Source organism: Rana temporaria, chromosome 1, assembly GCF_905171775.1.
Source record: "Rana temporaria chromosome 1, aRanTem1.1, whole genome shotgun sequence".
Taxonomy (NCBI): Eukaryota; Metazoa; Chordata; class Amphibia; order Anura; family Ranidae; genus Rana; species Rana temporaria.
Genome location: NC_053489.1, coordinates 528,082,001 through 528,102,530, shown reverse-complemented (window position 1 = coordinate 528,102,530; position 20,530 = coordinate 528,082,001). Strand labels below are relative to the sequence as shown.

Genomic DNA, 20,530 nt, shown 5'->3' with positions numbered 1-20,530 from the left:
GTATGGACAATACATGTGACATTGTATGATGTATGGACAATACATGTGACATTGTATGGTGTATGGACAGTACATGTGACATTGTATGGGGTATGGACAATACATGTGACATTGTATGGGGTATGGACAATACATGTGACATTGTATGGTGTATGGACAGTACATGTGACATTGTATGGTGTATGGACAATACATGTGACATTGTATGATGTATGGACAATACATGTGACATTGTATGGTGTATGGACAGTACATGTGACATTGTATGGGGTATGGACAGTACATGTGACATTGTATGGGGTATGGACAGTAAATGTGACATTGTATGGTGTATGGACAATACATGTGACATTGTATAGGGTATGGACAATACATGTGACATTGTATGGGGTATGGACAGTACATGTGACATTGTATGGTGTATGGACAATACATGTGACATTGTATAGGGTATGGACAATACATGTGACATTGTATGGGGTATGGACAGTACATGTGACATTGTATGGTGTATGGACAATACATGTGACATTGTATGGGGTATGGACAATACATGTGACATTGTATGGGGTATGGACTATACATGTGACATTGTATGGGGTATGGACAGTACATGTGACATTGTATGGTGTATGGACAATGCATGTGACATTGTATGGTGTATGGACAATGCATGTGACATTGTATGGGGTATGGACAATACATGTGACATTGTATGGTGTATGGACAGTACATGTGACATTGTATGGGGTATGGACAATGCATGTGACATTGTATGGGGTATGGACAGTACATGTGACATTGTATGGTGGTGTATGGACAGTACATGTGACATTGTATGGGGTATGGACAATACATGTGACATTGTATGGGGTATGGACAGTACATGTGACATTGTATGGTGGTGTATGGACAGTACATGTGACATTGTATGGGGTATGGACAGTACATGTGACATTGTATGGGGTATGGACAATACATGTGACATTGTATGGGGTATGGACAGTACATGTGACATTGTATGGGGTATGGACAATACATGTGACATTGTATGGGGTATGGACAATACATGTGACATTGTATGGGGTATGGACAATTCATGTGACATTGTATGGTGTATGGACAATACATGTGACATTGTATGGGGTATGGACAGTACATGTGACATTGTATGGGGTATGGACAATACATGTGACATTGTATGGGGTATGGACAGTACATGTGACATTGTATGGGGTATGGACAATACATGTGACATTGTATGGGGTATGGACAATTCATGTGACATTGTATGGTGTATGGACAATACATGTGACATTGTATGGGGTATGGACAATACATGTGACATTGTATGGTGGGGTATGGACAATACATGTGACATTGTATGGTGGGGTATGGACAGTACATGTGACATTGTATGGTGGTGTATGGACAGTACATGTGACATTGTATGGTGTATGGACAGTACATGTGACATTGTATGGTGTATGGACAATACATGTGACATTGTATGGTGTATGGACAATACATGTGACATTGTATGATGTATGGACAATACATGTGACATTGTATGGTGTATGGACAGTACATGTGACATTGTATGGGGTATGGACAATACATGTGACATTGTATGGGGTATGAGCAGCACTAAGAAAGGAAGGCAGGTTATTGGTGGGATGAGGAGCTCCCAGGCAGCTCAGACAATGCAGTGTTCAGCCCTTTGTCAGTCTTGCTCTATGGCTCAGTCTATACACAGCACTGGAGGATTTCTTCTCCCTAAGGAGCAGGCAGTGACCAATCCTTCCCCGATCATTGTCAGCAGGCCCCGCCCACTGCCCACATTTGCATAAAGCCGGCAGAAAAGTGGAGTGTAGCGGAGCTGTGCGCAGAGTGTCCCTTGGATGCCGGGCGGTGTGCATGTAGTCCGAGCCTGCCATAGCAGCATAGCGGACAGCAGAGCTCACCTCTTCTTATTTCCTCATCATGTGTCTCCGAGCCTCCTCCATTCTCTTCCTCTTCGTGCTGGCCTCGGACTCTATGGACTCGGTCAGAGGCTTGTTCCCCTTTGGGCAGCCCGAGTTCTCTTATAAGAGGAGCAACTGCAAACCCATCCCTGCCACCTTACTGCTGTGCCATGACATCGAGTACCCCAACATGAGGCTACCCAACCTGCTGGGACATGAGACCATGAAAGAGGTGCTACAGCAAGCCTCCTCCTGGATCCCTCTTATACAGAAGCAATGCCATAGGGACACCAAGAAGTTCCTGTGCTCCCTATTCGCCCCCGTGTGTATTGATGACCTGGATGAGACCATCAAGCCGTGCCGCTCCCTATGTGAGCAAGTCAGGGACAGCTGTGCCCCCGTCATGTCTGCCTTCGGCTTCCCATGGCCAGATATGCTGGACTGCAGCCGCTTCCCCCAGGACAATGACTTGTGCATCCCACCAGCCAGCACTGACCATCTAGTGCCGGCCACCAGAGAAGGTAATGTCACCCAGGACCAGGTCCAGAGAAGGTACCAATGTCACCCAGGTCCAGAGAAGGTACTAATGTCACCCAGGGAAGGGGAGGTCACCCATGTCCAGAGAATGTACTAATGTCACCCAGGACCAGGTCCAGAGAAGGTGCCAATGTCACCCAGGGAAGGGGAGGTCACCCAGGTCCAGAGAAGGTACTAATGTCACCCAGGACCAGAGAAGGTACTAATGTCACCCAGGGAAGGGGAGGTCACCCATGTCCAGAGAAGGTACTAATGTCACCCAGGGAAGGGGAGGTCACCCAGGTCCAGAGAAGGTACCAATGTCACCCAGGGAAGGGGAGGTCACCCAGGTCCAGAGAAGGTACTAATGTCACCCAGGGAAGGGGAGGTCACCCATGTCCAGAGAAGGTACTAATGTCACCCAGGACCAGGTCCAGAGAAGGTACTAATGTCACCCAGGACCAGGTCCAGAGAAGGTACTAATGTCACCCAGGACCAGGTCCAGAGAAGGTACTAATGTCACCCAGGACCAGGTCCAGAGAAGGTACTAATGTCACCCAGGACCAGGTCCAGAGAAGGTACTAATGTCACCCAGGACCAGGTCCAGAGAAGGTACCAATGTCACCCAGGGAAGGGGAGGTCACCCATGTCCAGAGAAGGTACTAATGTCACCCAGGACCAGAGAAGGTACTAATGTCACCCAGGGAAGGGGAGGTCACCCATGTCCAGAGAAGGTACTAATGTCACCCAGGGAGGGGAAGGATCATCCAGGTCCAGAGAAGGTACTAATGTCACCCAGGGAAGGGAAGGTCACCCAGGTCCAGAGAAGGTACTAATGTCACCCAGGACCAGGTCCAGAGAAGGTACTAATGTCACCCAGGGAAGGGGAAGGATCACCCAGGTCCAGAGAAGGTACTAATGTCACCCAGGACCAGGTCCAGAGAAAGTACTAATGACACCCAGGGAAGGGAAGGATCACCCAGGTCCAGAGAAGGTACTAATGTCACCCAGGGAAGGGGAGGTCACCCATGTCCAGAGAAGGTACTAATGTCACCCAGGGAGGGGAAGGATCACCCAGGTCCAGAGAAGGTACTAATGTCACCCAAGGAAGGGAAGGATCATCCAGGGAAGGAAATGTCTCTCAGGTCCATAGAAGGTACTAATGTCACCCATGGCCAGGGAATGGCACCTAGGGAATGGAATGTCACCCATGGCCGGGGAAGGGAATGTCACCCAGGGAATGGAAAGGTCACCCATCGAAGGGAATGTCACCCATGGCCAGGGAAGGGAATGTCACCCATGGCCAGGGAAGGGAATGTCACCTGTGGCCAGGGGTGCTCCTGGAATTACCACAAGATGTTTGTATTATTCAGCTTCTCTTAATGTCTTTTATTATAGCTTCTACTTCCTAGCTTCTATCATCCTAATAATGTGTCACCAAAGGATGGGGATGCTGCATAGTAACATGTCTCATGATGGACTTGTATTGCTTAGACCAGGATATCTACACCTTTTTATAGTGCAGGTACACTTAGAAATAGTTTTCAGGTCTGGGGGGATCCCCTGCTAAAACCAGTCCATTGGTGGTCAACGAGAAGGATAATCCCCTCTAACATTGGGGGTTAGTGGGAGGAATGTCACCCTTAGAGTGAGAGTTGGTGGGGACCTTTACATTGGTGATCAGTGGGAAGAATGCCCCCTTACATTGGTGGTCAGTGGGAAAAATGCCCCCTTACATTGGTGGTCAGTGGGTAGAATGCCCCCTTACATTGGTGGTCAGTGGGAAGAATGCCCCCTTTTAGATTGGTGGTCAGTGGTAACAATGCTCCCCTTACATTGGTGGTAGGTGGAAAGAATGTCATCCTTACGTTGGTGGTCAGTGGGAAGAACGCCTTCCTTACATTGGAGGGGCCAGTGGTAAGAATGTCACCCTTATATTGGTGGTCAGTGGAAAAAATGCCCCTTTTACAATGTTGGTCAGTGGGAAGAATGCCCCTTTTACTATGCTGTTCAGTAAAAAGAATGTCCCTTACATTGGTGGTCAGTGGGAAGAATGTAATCTTTACATTTGTGGTCAGTGCAAAGAATGCCTTTCTTACATTGGATGGGTCAGTGGTAAGCATGTCACATTTATATTGGTGATAAGTGGGAAGAATGCCTCCTTTACATTGGTGGTCAGTGGGAACAATACTCCTTACATTGGTGGTCAGTGGGAAAAATACTCCTTACATTGGTGGTCAGTGGGAAAAATACTCCTTACATTGGTGGTCAGTGGGAAAAATACTCATTACATTGGTGGTCAGTGGAAAAAATACTCCTTACATTGGTGGTCAGTGGGAATAATACTCCATAAATGGGTGGTCAGTGGGAAAAATACTCATTACATTGGTGGTCAGTGGGAAAAATACTCATTACATTGGTGGCCAGTGGGAAGAATGCCACTTTTTACATTGGTGGTCATTGGGAAGAATGTCATCCTTTACATTGTTGGTCAGTGGGAAAAATGTCATCCTTTACATTGGTGGTCATTGGGAAGAATGTCATCCTTTACATTGTTGGTCAGTGGGAAGAATGTCATCCTTTACATTGGTGGTCATTGGGAAGAATGTCATCCTTTACATTGTTGGTCAGTGGGAAGAATGTCATCCTTTACATTGTTGGTCAGTGGGAATAATTGCCCCCCTACATTGGTGGTCATTGGGAAGAATGTCATCCTTTACATTGGTGGTCATTGGGAAGAATGTCATCCTTTACATTGTTGGTCAGTGGGAAGAATGTCATCCTTTACATTGTTGGTCAGTGGAAAGAATGTCATCCTTTACATTGTTGGTCAGTGGGAAGAATGCCTTCTTTACATTGGTGGTCAGTGGGAATAATTGCCCCCCTACATTGGTGGTCAGTAGGAAGAATGCCAATTTTACATCGGTGGTCATTGCGAAGAATACCTCCTTACCTGGATGGTCAGGGAAAAGAATGTCCCTTACATTGGTGGTCAGTGAGAAAAATGCCCCTTACATTGGTGGTTGGTGGGAAGGATGTCCCTTACAGACAGACTAAAAAAAAGATCTTCATGTCAAGCAGATTGACCCCAAAACTATGCAGGCACTGTGAAATGGGTGGTAAATGAGTTACATATCAAAGAACCTTAAACAACTCTGGAGGAACCCTGGTGGAGAAGGGCTGGCAGTGCTCTGATTAGATCAGCATTCAAGGCTCCCTGGAAATTTTTAAAATGTTGGCAGCTATGTAATTAATTACTGTTGCAGGACTGATAGCTATGTAGTACATTTGGCAGCTTACAGGGAGAGGGGTGTGAATCATTCATATATATTAGAAGTGTGTATTTAAGGCTGACCATTATTATTATTATTATACAGGATTTATATAGCGCCAACAGTTTGCGCAGCGCTTATACGCTGTACAACCGGATTGTACAACCCCAATTTATTTTGAAGTTGCCAAAACAAAGTAATATGAGGATACAGTTAATCAATCTTTTTATTTGTATCAAATCAGGCAGCCTCCTGCACAACATAGTTGATGATAGATCTAAAGGTGATTGTACAATCTCATTGCATAGTGTATGGTCAGCCTAAGGGCTCATGCAGACGGGTGCCTTTTGCATTCTAACGCACAACTGCATGCGTTTCAATGCAAAACATTTAGCTTGACCTGCTTTGCCTGCCAGCGGGTCACATTAGTACCTGCTGCAAAAACAGGGCAAACGCAGCCTCAGAACAGTCATCTGCAAACTTGTAGTTAAAGTTCATTTCAAACCCAGGGAAACTGACTGTCTATACAAGTGTTTATCATCACACACTGCTTTTATAAAGGTGCATTGTAACTCTACTGTCCCCCTGTACTTTGTAAAGTGCTGCACACACTGTTGGGCGCTATATAAATTCTGTATTGTGATATAGGCAAAGGTTACTAGATAACAATCCTGGGGTGTAGCTAAGAATAATTCGTTTGATTTTGGCTTATACTAATGGATTTCTATGCTAATTCTTGGTTACAATTCAACAAGAGCATCATCACCCACAAAAACCAAGTCAGATAAATCAGTGCAAGGACACCAATGCTCATAAAAACAATGCACAATAATAATAAAAAAGTGTGTGTATATATATATATATATATATATATATATATATTAATATAAAAAAAGTATATATATATATATATATATATATATATATAGCCTACGTCATTATATATCTAGAAAAGCAGAGCTCCGATGACTGCGTTCATCGGAGCAGCCCTGTAACCCCCATTAGCACTATAAAACCTCTACATAAAGATGTCCCCCATCTGGTTACTATAAAAATCTGGTCCTGACTACATTCTGCTGTCCTCTTTTCCAAATTAACAAGGCAATATACAATCTTTTGCTGTGAGTTAAGTATGCTTTTAAATAGTCCTACCCCTATTTACTGCACAGGCTGGACAAGATGCAAGACAAACTTTACTGGCACGGGAGCAGCTTGTGCCTCTGCAGTGACCTTAATGGATGCAACTTTAATTTAGTTCATATGCAGCCAATAAAAGACAAACCAGTGGATGGTTAAAAAAACGTCTGTGTCTGCTGTTCTCAAAGTTTATCTAGATCCCAAACTTTTCTTCTTTTTTTTTTTTTTTTTAACCCTACAAATCGAATGTTTTTTTTTTTTTTTTTGCCATTTGATTCCCAATAGGGAATCTTTCCATCAGCTCCTGTCCTATAGACCCAACAGGACATAATAAATCCCCTCTCAGACAGCTGTCACTGGAACAAAATACCCCATTGGACAAATTTACCTCTATTACTGTTTAACTGACAACTTTATGTATTTGTTATAGGTACGTATATAGCGCCATCAGTTTATGCAGCACTTTTATATATACAGTATACTGTACATTCACATCAGTCCATGCTTTCCAGGAGCTTACAATCTATGGTCCCTAACTCATATTCATACACATACTAGGGACAGTTTACCTACCAGCTTGTCTTTGGAGTGTGGGAGGAAAACTGCGCAGACACAGGGAGAACATACAAACTCCAGGCGGGTAGTGCCTTGGTTAGGATTTGAACCGACGACCCTAGTGTTGCTAGGTGGACGTGCCAGACACTTCCTTCCTTCCTTCCTTCTTTCCTTCCTTCCTTCCTTCCTTCCTTCCTTCCTTCCTGCCTTCCTTCCTTCTTTCCTTTCTTTCTCTCTCTCTCTTCCTTCCTTTCATCTCTTGCTCTTTTTCTCTTTCCTGCCTTTCTTGTTGTTCTCTTTCTTTCTTTCTTCCCTTCCTTTCTTTCTTTCTCTCTCTCTCTCCTTTTTTGTCTCTCTTCCTTTCTCTTTCTTTTTTTCTTTCCTCTCTTTCTTTCTTTCTTTCTTTCCTTCCTTTCTTCATTCTTCTCTCTCTCTCTCTCTCTCTCTTTCTTCCTTTTTTCGTTCTTTTTCTTTCTTTTTCTTTCTTTCTTTCTTTCTTTCTTTCTTTCTTTCTTTCTTTCTTTCTTTCTTTCTTTCTTTCTTTCTTTCTTTCTTTCTTTCTTCTTCTTCCTCTCTCTCTCTCTTTCTTTCTTTCTTTCTTTCTTTCTTCATTCCTCTCTCTTTCTTTCTTTCTTCACTTTCTTTCTTTCTTTCTTTCTTTCTTTCTTTCTTTCTTTCTTTCTTTCTTTCTTTCTTTCTTCTCTTTCTTTCTTTCTTTCTTTCTTTCTTCCTTCATTCCTCTCTCTTTCTTCACTTTCTTTCTTTCTTTCTTTCTTTCTTTCCTCCCTTTCTTTATTTCTTTCTTCCTCTCTCTCTCTCTCTCTTTCTTTCTTTCTTTCTTTCTTTCTTTATTTCTTCCCTTCTTTCTCCCTATCTCTCCTTTTTTCTCTCTCTTGCTCGCTCTTTCTTTTTCTCTTTCCTCTCTTTCTTTATTTTTCTTTATTTCATTCATTCCTTCCTTCCTTCTCTCTCTCTTACTCGTTTTCTTCCTTTTTTCTATCTTGTTCTCTCTCTCTCTCTCTTTTTCTTTCTTTTTTCTTTCCTTCTTTCTTTCTTTCTTTTTTCTCCCTCTCTCTCCTATTTTCTCTCTCTCTTTCTCGCTCTCTTTCTTTTTCTCTTTCCTCTCTTTTCCTTTCGTTCTTTTTCTTTATTTCATTCCTTCCTTCTGTCTCACACACTCTTTTTATTCCTTTTTTCTCTCTTGTTCTCTTTCTTTCTTTCTTTCTTGCTTTCTATCTTCTTTTCTCTCTCTCTCTTTCTCGCTCTCTTTCTTCCTTTTTTCTTTCTTCCTCTTTCCTTCCTTCCTTCATTCCTTCTTCTCTCTCGCTCTCTTTCTTCCTTTTTTCTCTCTTGTTCTCTTTCTTTCTTGCTTTCTTCCTTCTTTTCTCTCTCTCTCTCTCTCTCTCTCTCTCTTTCTCGCTCTCTTTCTTCCTTTTTTCTTTCTTTCTCTTTCTTTCTCTTTCCTTCCTTCCTTCTTCTTCTTCTTCTCTCTCTCTCTCTCTTTATTTATTTTTTCTTTCTTTCTCTTTCCTTCATTCCTTCTTCTCTCTCTCTCTCTCTCTCTCTCTCTCTCTCTCTCTCTCTCTCTCTCTCTCTCTCTCTCTCTCTCTCTCTCTCTTTTTTCCTCTCTTTCCTTCCTTCCTTCCCTTTAAGTCTTGCTGACAATGGTCAAGATGGCAAATTGGGAGGTTGAATCTTCAGCGGAGACACAGACTGCTCTATCCAAATCTACAAAAAAAAAACCTTTTGGCTGTAGACACATTTTAAAGCAAACACCATTAGCAGTCTGCTCTTGTGTGCCAAGATGCTGGCTCTGCCTGACAGCCGTTACTGCTGATCAGAGTGTATGTTACAAACTGCAGGCGATGAGAATGGGTGAGTTTATATAGGTGTTCCTTCTTTCATGGGATGTTATTAAATAAAATGTTAGCAGTACTCAAGGAAAAAGTTTTCCTGGGACAAAGTAACTCATTAGGTTTTGAGTTTAGGTCAAGTTTGTATCTGAGTCATGTTTGAAAAGATGTGATACAATAAAAAATATTTTGAAAAAAAAAAAGAAAAAAGAAAAGATGTGATTATGCTTGATAATGCGTGTTGTTCTTTAGCGCCTCCTGCTGTTCAGTAAGCATAAGGCCGCCTTCCTAAACCTTGTTCTGTTCTCTTTAGCGCCCAAAGTCTGTGAAGCCTGTAAAAGCAGCAATGAGGATGACAATGACATTGTGGAGAACCTCTGCAAAAATGATTTTGGTAAGAAATTGCACAATACATGTTCCTTACTAAAAGATGTTTAGTGGCTAATGAACCAGATAATTGATGGTGAAATGTGAACCAGGTTTTCTTTAAAATGAAGTTTGCATTGAAGTTCTTCAATCTAAACAAAGGCATTTAAGTATTTCTTAATTTAGGTGCTGTACAGGGCTCTAAAGTAACGGTGTCTGAGACATAAGGGAAGCTAAGTAACGCATTTAATCCAGATGCCCAAAACAATTTGTTGCCGGTGCCCGCCTATGTTTCATGGTTTTTGGGAGTCGATGGAAGTCATGTGGTGGCTGTTCCTGCCTCCTAGCAGTGGCAGCTATAACCTAGCTACCCACATTGGGGTTTATTTACTAAAACTGGAGAGTGCACCATCTAGTACAGCTCTGCATGGAAACCAATCAGCTTTCAGTTTTTTGTCAAAGCTTAACTGAACAAGCTGAAGGTAGAAGCTGATTGGCTACAGTCCACAGCTTCCAGATTTTGCACTCTCCAGTTTTAGTAAATCAAACCCAATGTCTCATTTTGTTAATTCTGTTATAAATGCCTGACTACTGGTGGTATGTTTGGGGACCCGATTTTTTTTTTTTTTTTTTTTTTTCTAAATGATATTGGTTTTATGTTATGTTACTGGATTGGATGTATTTAGTGCTGTTAAATGTTTGAATTTAAAGTGTCACTAAGCCCACAACAGTAAAATCAGTCTGTATATGCAGTAAAGCATGCTTGTTATACTCACTGTGGAACCTAAGGGTTAATCCTCTGCATTGTGTAAAAAAAAGCTGTTTGATCCTGTATGCACAGATCCTCCTTTTTTTCCACTGAATATGGAACATAATACAGAGCAATTGGAGTCAGGCTGCACGTGCTCAGTTTTTTTCTTGGGAGAATGCATGTGATCAGCACAGGGCCAATAAGCACTGTCCAGACTGAGGGGCAGGGGAAAATGAAAACTCCTCTTCCAAGCTTTGTCAGAAACTGATTGAAGTCACAAGACTGCTATATACTGCTGATGAGGAAAAGTATTTAGCAGTTTTATATTTACTAAAATAATTGTATTTCCATCTTCTGTGTACTGTGGGAGACCAGATATGGTGAATGCAGGGTCCTGGGTTTAGTAACACTTTAAATCCTGTTATAGTAGTTTGAGGTGTCTAGGATTCACTGTAAAAGATGCATAAATTCGTTGAACTGTCATTAGACAGTTATTAGACATTTTCCCTATTGTTAAAGGGAAAAAGGAACAAAGAGCGCACCGGCCTTGCGCATTACCTCTGCAACACTTTAATATGTGACAATTTAAACAAACGAGTTACATATTCAAGCATAGAGTGTAAAGTCCATAAGGTGCATCATCCAGCAAGATCAGCTGGCAAGCAACAGAAGTGGGATGTATACTCCAAAAAGCAACTGACACATTTCGAAGGTGCCCCCTCTTCTTCCCTACTGTTCCCTGTGATGGGAATGGAAACGGGCCTTTACGGAACATATAAGCATGTCAGATAAATGCAATCAAAGCAATGATCATCTGGGGTAATGAAGACTGTCTGACAGCTGGCTAGCTCCTAAGCTGGCCATACATGGCTTCAATTTTCGACTGGCCCTGCACTCACCACACAGCTCAACAAATTTTGATTGAGAAGTCAAAGAAGCCAGACCGAAAAAAGTCAGCCAAATAGTGACTGCAGCCAATCAGCTGCAGTCACTGTTCTGGTATTCTGGCAGCTGCAGGTGCCAGCTGTCACAATACAATAGCCAGCAGCAGGATTAATCTATGATTTTCTCTTGGCTAATTTTATGCTTATAATGAGTCTAAAGCATGGGTGCTCAAACTGGTGGCCCTCCAGCTGTTGCGGAACTACAAGTCCCATGACGCATTGCAAGGCTTTCAGTTACAAGCATGACTCCCACAGGCAGAGGCATGATGGGACTTGTTAGTACCACAACAGCTGTAGGGCCACCAGTTTGAGATCTCTGGTCTAAAGCATGGGTGCTCAACCTGTAGCCCTCCAGCTATTTTAGAACTACATGTCCCATGAGGCATTACAAGCCACTGACAGTTGCAAGCATGACTCCCACAGGCAGAGGCATGATGGGACTTGCTAGTTCCACAACAGCTGGAGGGCCGCCAGTTTGAGATCTCTGGTCTAAAGCATAGGTGCTCAACCTGTGGCCCTCCAGCTATTGTGGAACTACATGTCCCATGAGGCATTACAAGCCACTGATAGTTGCAAGCATGACTCCCACAGGCAGAGGCATGATGGGACTTGCTAGTTCCACAACAGCTGGAGGGCCGCCAGTTTGAGATCTCTGGTCTAAAGCAGTGGTCATCAACCCTGTCCTCAGGGGCCCACTAACAGGCCAGGTTTTATGTATTACCTTGGGGAGAGGCAGACTAGAATACTGCAATCACTGAGCAGCAATTGATATCACCTGTCATGTATTTCAGTTATCTTGCAAACCTGGCCTGTTAGTGGGCCCTGAGGACAGGGGTTGATGACCACTGGTCTAAAGCATAGGTGCTCAACCTGTGGCCGTCCAGCTTTTGCGGAACTACATGTCCCATGAGGCGTTGCAAGCCACTGACAGTTGCAAGCATGACTCCCAAAGGCAGAGGCGTGATGGGACTTTTAGTTCTGCAACAGCTGGAGGGCACCAGGTTGAGCACCCATGGTCTAAAGCAACTACGGCCCTCCAACTGTTGCGGAACTACACATCCCATGAGGCATTGTAAAAACTCTGACATTCACAGATATGACTAGGCATGATGGGAATTGTAGTTCCTGAACAACTGAAGGGCTATAGTTTGGAGACCCCTGGTCTAAAGGATAGTTTGCTGTCTAATATGAAACTGTTACTTATAATTGAGAAATTAGATAAACATAATAGCAACACAAAATGATAGCAAACCAATCTGATTTCATTCTCCTACTAATTCTTTGATGTCGTTCAGTAGCATTATAAACTTTTTCAAAAGTTTTTTCCAAAAATCAGAAAATGAGATAAATCAATTTTTGGACGAGGTGTTCAAAATACAAAGCAAGCAACCCTCCAAAAAAAGAAAGAGGTTTTTCGTAGTCGGTAGAATCATTTGTTATTGTAAGTTGATTGACAGACATGGCGGCTTGTTTGGGTACAGGTAGTGTGACGTGGTGACGTGCAATTAGAATGTAGACCTGAGCTGACATGGAGTTGGATTATTTTATAAACAAGCTTTCCACTATGCTTCGTAAAACAGGAAACAAAAGCTATTGCTAACATAAATCATACAGCTACTATTTTAACTAGGGGGGTAACTCCGGGACCCCTAGAAAAACAGCCCTAACATTATGGCTTTAGACTTGATTGATGATGTTAGATGTTGATTAGTTAGACGCGAATGATAGAATAAGTCTATAGCCCGGTTCTAGCGCAGCCATAACTTATATACAATTGTAGCACTTGTATGGAACAGCATGGCCTTGCTTGTACGGGATATTAATCCTGACAAATGAAAACAAGCTGCCACTTTAATACAGAAAACACATACCAAGGAAGGCTGACAGCGCCTGGCTAATTTAAAATACCCAGACAATTCTATTTCCAAAGTCATTACAATGTGGTGATGGTATAAAACTTGCAGACAGGACCTCAGCCCATTCTACAAATGTTTTCGTTGTGTTGCTTCCTCTGGGAATTTGTAGTACGACTCAATGGAATGCGCTCCAGCCCGTAAAGCGAGCATTTGTTACAACGTTAACAGTTCTATAATGAGGCAACAATGGAAGCAGTGGATGTCACAAAATATAGTCATATTCATATTCTTCTCCCAGGAAGTGTTGTTTTTCAGTATAAGGTACTTTTTTTATATTAGGATCTGACCCTGAAACTTAAAGTGGAGGTTCAGCCAAAACAGCGAAATTCACCAATTACACCAACAATTAAACCAATACATAAGGGAGCTGCTTTATTTGCCAAAAGATTTGTTTATCTGTCCATCCAGTTCTGGGATTTACACAGCTCTGCCCACACAGCACAAGTCTGTCTAGCAGAGGAGGGGGACCTGATCTTTCTCTGCTGCACCTTCACTTTCACTTACAAGCCCCCATCCTTTACTGGAACAAATTAAATAAAATTAACAGTGCTGGACTTCTTGCTCGTCCTTTTTCCAAAGCAAGTTAGGCTGGGTTCACACTACGATTTTCCCGTCCATCAGCCGCATACGATTTATATGAAAAAACGTATGCGGCTGAAACGGACGTAAACGTATGGAACCGCACATATGTGCGTTTTCCATTGACTTTAATGTTAAAAAAAAACGTATGCGTTTGCCATACGGTTTCAAAAACGGCCGCAAAACCGTGGTTGAACACGGTTTTGCGTACTGTTAAAAAACGTTTTGCCAGCAAATCGTACGCACCCGGATGCATCTGAGTGCATACGATTTGCAATGCATTGTCTATGTATGCGTTTTCCCATACGGGCCCGTACGTTTTCAATACTGAAATCGTATGCGGCTGACGGACGGGAAAATCGTAGTGTGAACCCAGCCTTAAAGTGAATCTCCGCCGAAAAAAAAAATATTAAAAGCCAGCAGCTTCAAATACTGCAGCTGCTGACTTTTATTATCAGGACACTTACCTGTCCTGGAGTCCAGCACCATCGGCAGCAGAGGATGAGCGATCGCTCGTCACTCTGCTGCCCCCCCCGCCGCCATCCTCGGTGAGGGAACCAGGAAGTGAAGCGCTCCGGCTTCACTGCCCGGTTCCCTGCGGCACATGCGCGAGTTGCACAGTGCCATCCTCACTGGTTCCCGCTGTGTTCTGGGAGCCGAGTGTTTCTTAGAACACAACGGGCGGGGGCAGGAAGTGACGCACTACCCGCAGAATCCCCGCAGTGAGGACTCCCGGAAGTGGGTGCAAATACCTGGAGGGCCCTAGTTTGAAGACCCTTGCCTTGAATCATAAACCAACACTATTGGACATCACTATGATGGGTGATCTCACTGACCTAAAAGTGAAGTACGAGGCCAGGCCAAAATAATGCATTTCGGAGCATCTCAAGTTTTCAGGCTCCCCAGGTGCCCATTAAAATAGACTGTAACCCAGGCCCTTGAAGTATCCATTGTAACTAGTGACAAGTGTTGTGCTTGTAATACGATAGATAATATAAAACTTCACCAAACTTTCTAGAAACGTAGGGACATCTTAATACTTGTATCGCTAGTGATGGTCTTTAGCAGGATGACTTATTGGCATTATTTCTGATTCACTAAGCGTAATAGCCAGGGGCGGACTGACCATTGAGTCACTCGGGCACTGCCCGAGGGCCCCATGCCACTAGGGGGCCCCATCAGGGACAGTATGTAAAAATCTGTGTTTTTTTTAGATCTGTCCCTGATATGTCCGAAACTGACATGCTTTTAATGTGAATATCCCAAAATTTTAGCTGCCCCGCCTCTGCACTGCCTCCTGGCGTGGTGGCCATCTGTAAGCCAGAGGGGCCCCATAATCTTCTATTGCCCGGGGGCCCCATGAGTTGTCAGTCCGCCCCTGGTAATAGCTATTCTTTATTTTTTTTATCTTTTTATTAATACAAAGTAAACTTGTTGCCTATAGCAACCAATTGCAATTTTTGTAATAGGCTGTACTTACTTAGCACAGGCAGCCCTTTACTTACTTCTTCTTCGGTTTATTTTTTTATTTTTTTTTATACCTCAGCCAAAATATTCTATAAAGTAATGAAAGCCATGCTGGTAATTACACACGCACTGAGCACAGTGTAAATCATTCAAACTCTGTGGCTCCAACATTTAGATAAGGAGAATGGAAACAGACTAATCAATTCTGTAAATTTGCTGGTATGGGGTTTCCAGAAATATGTTTTAAGAAACAAATTCTTCTTCCAAAAAAACAAAATAACATATTATATTACAATATTCGTGTTCTAAACACTTTGAGAAATTGAAATACTCAGAAAATCTCTTTAATTGCATTACCTTCATGGAGAGGGAGAGGATGGAATCTACATCTAAAAGAACAGGCCCAGTAATTGCTTTAAATGTTAAAGTAAAACTTCAGTTTTCTTGAGAAGAAGACCTAATATTCCTCTGTTGAGAAGAAACGAATGCTTGAGCCTAGTCCTTTTTCAAACGGTTTACTGAGTAAGAGAATCTCTGTTTATTATCATCACCTGAGTAATCTCAGTGTGCCATAAGGAAAGCAGCAACATATGTGACCCACTAGCTTTAAAGGGTCTAAAGCCTGGTACACACTATTAGCCGGATTCTCGTAGTGCGGTGCATTTTTTGGCCGGCGTAGCGCATCTCATATGTGCTACGCCGACGTAACATAGGGAGGCAAGACCAGTATTCACAAAGCACTTGCTCCGTAAGTTGCGGCTGCGTAGCGTAAATTGGCCGGCGTAAGCCCGCCTAATTCAAGTAGCAAGGAAGTGGGCGTGATGTATTAAAATGAAGCGTGACCCCATGTAAATGAAGGCACGGGCGCATGCTCAGAATCACGTCGCATATACTCCCTAAGATACGACGGCTCAATGCCTACGACGTGAACGTAACCTACGCCCAGCCCCATTCACGTACGACTTACGTAAACGACGTAAAATATGACGGCTGTTCCGACGTCCATACCCTAACATGACTTGCACCTGCTATTGTGTGGAATAACTTTACGCCGGACGTACGCCTTACGTTAATGGCGTAGATTACTGCGACGGGCGTAAGTACATTCGTGAATCGGCGCATCTCGCTCATTTACATATTCGACGCGTAAATCAATGGAAGCGCCCCTTGCGGCCAGCGTAAATATGCGCCCAAGATACGACGGCGTAGGAGACTTACGTCAGTCGGATGGAGCCAAAATTCAGGCGTATCTTATTTCAAGAATCAGGCGCAGAGATACGACGGCGCATTCGTGTACTTACGCGGCGTATCAGAAGATACGTCGGCGTAAGTCTTTCTGAATCCGGCTAAATTAGTCTTTTCCAAAACTCAGTTCCTGTCAGAGCCGCTGTGCTAACGATCCAACATTAGTCCAGCAATCTCCTCCACTAAGCTATTGTGTTCTGATAGGGGGACGTGCCCCCCCGTCCCCATGCCAAAACACTCCAGTTAGCGTTCCCAGTCATTGGCTGAAAGCACTGATTGGGATCCGGTCGGATGCTGGTTTTCCAGCATGCTTGCCCGACAGAAGCCAGCCCGGCTGCCATACACATGGGCCTGGTTTTTATTGGACCGCCCAATGTCAGCCGGCATTCGGCCCGTGTGTTCAGGGCTTTAGAAAAGAGATAAAAATTAAAAGTCCTGTTGCAGAGGATTGCTGTAATTTAAATTCCAACTCTGTGCAGGCTTCTGGGATGGGGGTCTAGAATGTGAGACAATCACACGTGTAGTAATTTTGATAATGATTCCAAAAGTATTCTTCACGCAAACAGGGGTGCCCAACCAGTGGCCCAGGGGCCATATATGGCCCGCGGAGCCCTCTGATGTGGCCCACAACCTTCTGCTCTAGGATGGAATAGAATAGAATACTGTTATTAAAGGTAAGTTTATTACTAAAATCACAATGTATATATGGGCATATCTGTTCTGCAGTGGTTACTGGGCTGCTTTCAAACTGATCCGCAGGTGCAGAGCAGTGCACCTTCGTGTAACCTGCACTGAGCCAAAGGCCCCTTTGATACGGTCAGTCCGACCCAATTGGACCCTCCATTCACCTCTAAGGAGTAGCAGATGTAAGTGTCCTACCTCCAATCCGATCCGCCAAAAAAAAGTAGAGTGGGCTCTATAGAGTAGAGTGGGCTGCCATCCACCCGCTCTGCTCATTGTGGCCCGTGACCCATTACCAAGTCGCAAAGGTGGTCCTCACTCTTCAAAAGGTTGGGCACCCCTGGTCTAAAAGAATGCCCCAAGTCACATTGCGTGGAGCAATAAATACCTTTTTTTAAGGTAATTTTTAATAAAATGAAATTATAAAATTATAAAAAAAAAAAAAATTCCTGCAGATTGAAAAGGTCAATTTTAATACCATTTACATATAAAATAGCACACACCATATTGTATTTGCATTTAAAATATATATATATATATATATATATATATATATATATATACCGTATTTATCGGCGTATAACATGCACAGGCGTATAACACGCACCCTAGGGAAGTTTCAGGAAAAAAACTTTCCACAGCCCCCTGCGTATAACACGCAGGCACAGTTTACCCTCTATTTTCAGGTTAAAACAGTGAGTGTTATACGCCAATAAATACAGTATATTTTTTTTTTCTTGTTTCAGAAAGTGATAAGGAGATAAGTGATATCAAATTGTGTAATTCGGTTAACTTCAAACCTGCACTCCTGATACAATCTCTCTATTTGTTGTAGATAGCAGCAAATACTCTTGCTCATAAGTGTGATGTCCAGAGGTGATCTAGTGTTCAAAGGATCATTTTTCAGGCCTTGCTGCCCTCCAGGATAAGGCCCCTTTCACATTGAAGGCAGTACAGCGCTGCTATCCCGCCTGAAAAACTCCTTCACTGCAGACTCAATGTGAAAGCCTGAGGGCTTTCACACTGAGGCGATGCGCTGGTGGGAGATGCTCCTGTCAGCAGCATCTTTGGAGCGGTGAGAGAAGCGGCATGTATACCGCTCCTTCCCGTTGAAAACAATGGGAAACTGCGGCAATACCGCCCGCAATGCGCCTCTATAGAGGCGCATTGCGGGCGGTATTAACCCTTTATCGGCCGCTAGCGGGGGTTAATACCGCACCGCTAGCGGCTGATTCCCGCGGGAATTCACGGCGGTATAGCGCTGCTATTTTTTAGCGGCATTATACCGCCACCACGGCTCCCGCCCCAGTCTGAAAGGGGCCTAAGGGTATCCTAGCAGTAAAAAAAAGAGGGCGCACCGGTCTTGTGCATTAGCCTTAGTAAATTAATTGATAAAAAATCTACTCCCAAACATGTGAGGAAAATGTACTTAATATAAGCCACCTAGTCATGACAATCAGTGTAGGTATCGACAGTCTCCAGATGGTGAAGGAGAGGATATCAGGACCACTGCTGGCTTTCTCTATTCATTGTATTCCTTGTACCATCTAGTCAATCACTTACGTTTGCCATGTCTTATATAGGCATACAAAATAAGAGCGTCTGCTGAAGTTTCTAGAAAAACATTCCAAGCCCTTCAGCTCACCCTTATTTTTCTTCTTGTGGGGGCCACATTCGGACAACTGGTTTTAAATGTGAAAGATCCGAGAACTTTGGGCCCCAGGCTGCCCCCTCAGATTGCAGATGTTATATTCCCTCTTAGAATCGATGTGTCATGAAAACATATGTTTATATATCTACACTCATTAACCTTTCTTATGGAGATATGTTGATCCCTTTTAGAGAACAGTACATTCAGCTGTGCAGCGATTGTCAGTCAGACGTGGTAAGGGTTAAGACTGACGGGTTTGACATAAATGACTTTGATGCCCTTTGTGGTGTAAAAATGGAGCCACCTGCTGTAATTGTGTCAAAGCCTGACAGTTTCATTAGCAACACGTTCCCACCCCAGACTGGCTCTTTCTGACTTCTAATGTGCCTGTGTCAGCATTTTTTCTCACCATTCTCTCTCCTTGCCTCCCCCTCTTTTTTTTTTTGCCTCCACCAGCCCTGAAGATAAAAGTGAAGGAGATCGCCTACATCAATGGGGACACTAAGATCATCCCGGAGACAAAGAGCAAAACCATTTACAAACTGAATGGGGTGACAGAAAGGGATTTGAAGAAGACCGTGCTGTGGCTTAAAGACGGCCTGCAGTGTACCTGCGATGAGATGAATGACATTAACGCTCCCTATTTAGTGATGGGACAAAAGCTCGGAGGGGAGCTGGTCATCACCTCAGTCAAGCGATGGCAGAAAGGCCAACGGGAGTTTAAAAGGATCTCTCGCAGCATCCGCAAGCTGCAGTGCTAGGCCTTCCATTAACTCTTTCAGCACTGGGGCTAGTCTATTTTTTTTGTTTTTTTCTTTTTTTTTTGCACCTTCCTCCCTCGTCTGGGAACCCACCCCTTTCTGAAGTATAACTGAAAAAGGTGGGGGGCGATGCCTTTTGTATGAATATAATTATTATTTTTATTATTATTTTTTATTATTATTATTAAAAATTGAAGCAAACCTTGTAAATAATATGAAAAATTTTAAAAGTTCAAATATTTTTTATGATGGCCACGAGTAAAGAGCTAGAAAAGTATTTACCAGATGCAAACTTAAAAAAAATTCTGACATCACACGGAGTCGCGCCATCCTACCGACAGAATACCGGTGTTTTTTTTTTTTTTTTTTATCAGCACATACCTCGTTATCACGATTTTCAACTCACGGCAATCCCGCGGGAGTGGGCGTTCCCAAGCACTGCCTGTGATTGACAGGCTTCCGAACGGCGCATACTGCGCGTCACAGGTTGCCGACAGAACCCGAACGTCGGTGCGCAGGCGCCGTATAGAGCCGCACCGACGTTCGGGTTTTTACGGCAACCTGTGACGCGCAGTATGCGCCGTTCGGAAGCCTGTCAATCACAGGCAGTGCTTGGGAACGCCCACTCCCGCGGGATTGCCGTGAGGTGAAAATCGTGATAACGAGGTATGTGCTGATAAAAAAAAAAAACACTGGCATTCTGTCGGTAGGATGGCGCGACTCCGTGTGATGTCAGAATTTTTTTTGAGGGTGAACCTCCACTTTAAGAGACTCTTCATAATTTTGTATGCTTTTAGAAGTGATAGAATTGTTAGAGGACTTTATTAATAGAGCACAACATTTAAGAAATCAGGATTTTACATTGACAAGTG

At 43.4% G+C, this 20,530-nt stretch overlaps 1 protein-coding gene across 1 annotated transcript; it reads left to right on the top strand.

Moving 5' to 3' along the window:
- Window positions 1-1,867: 1,867 nt before the first annotated feature.
- On the top strand, window positions 1,868-19,864 carry SFRP2 (secreted frizzled related protein 2). The gene is made up of 3 exons (XM_040331980.1): window positions 1,868-2,485; window positions 9,611-9,691; window positions 19,354-19,864. Exons 1-3 carry the CDS (start codon window positions 1,984-1,986, stop codon window positions 19,656-19,658), a joined length of 888 nt encoding a protein of 295 aa, XP_040187914.1. The 5' UTR covers window positions 1,868-1,983; the 3' UTR covers window positions 19,659-19,864.
- Window positions 19,865-20,530: the final 666 nt, after the last annotated feature.

Excerpts from the sequence above, each read along its gene's own strand:
- SFRP2 (XM_040331980.1), top strand. The coding sequence starts at position 1,984 with ATGTGTCTCCGAGCCTCCTCCATTCTCTTCCTCTTCGTGCTGGCCTCG. Across the intron at positions 2,486-9,610 it reads AGTGCCGGCCACCAGAGAAG|CGCCCAAAGTCTGTGAAGCC; the intron begins GTAATGTCACCC and ends TGTTCTCTTTAG. Across the intron at positions 9,692-19,353 it reads CCTCTGCAAAAATGATTTTG|CCCTGAAGATAAAAGTGAAG; the intron begins GTAAGAAATTGC and ends TGCCTCCACCAG.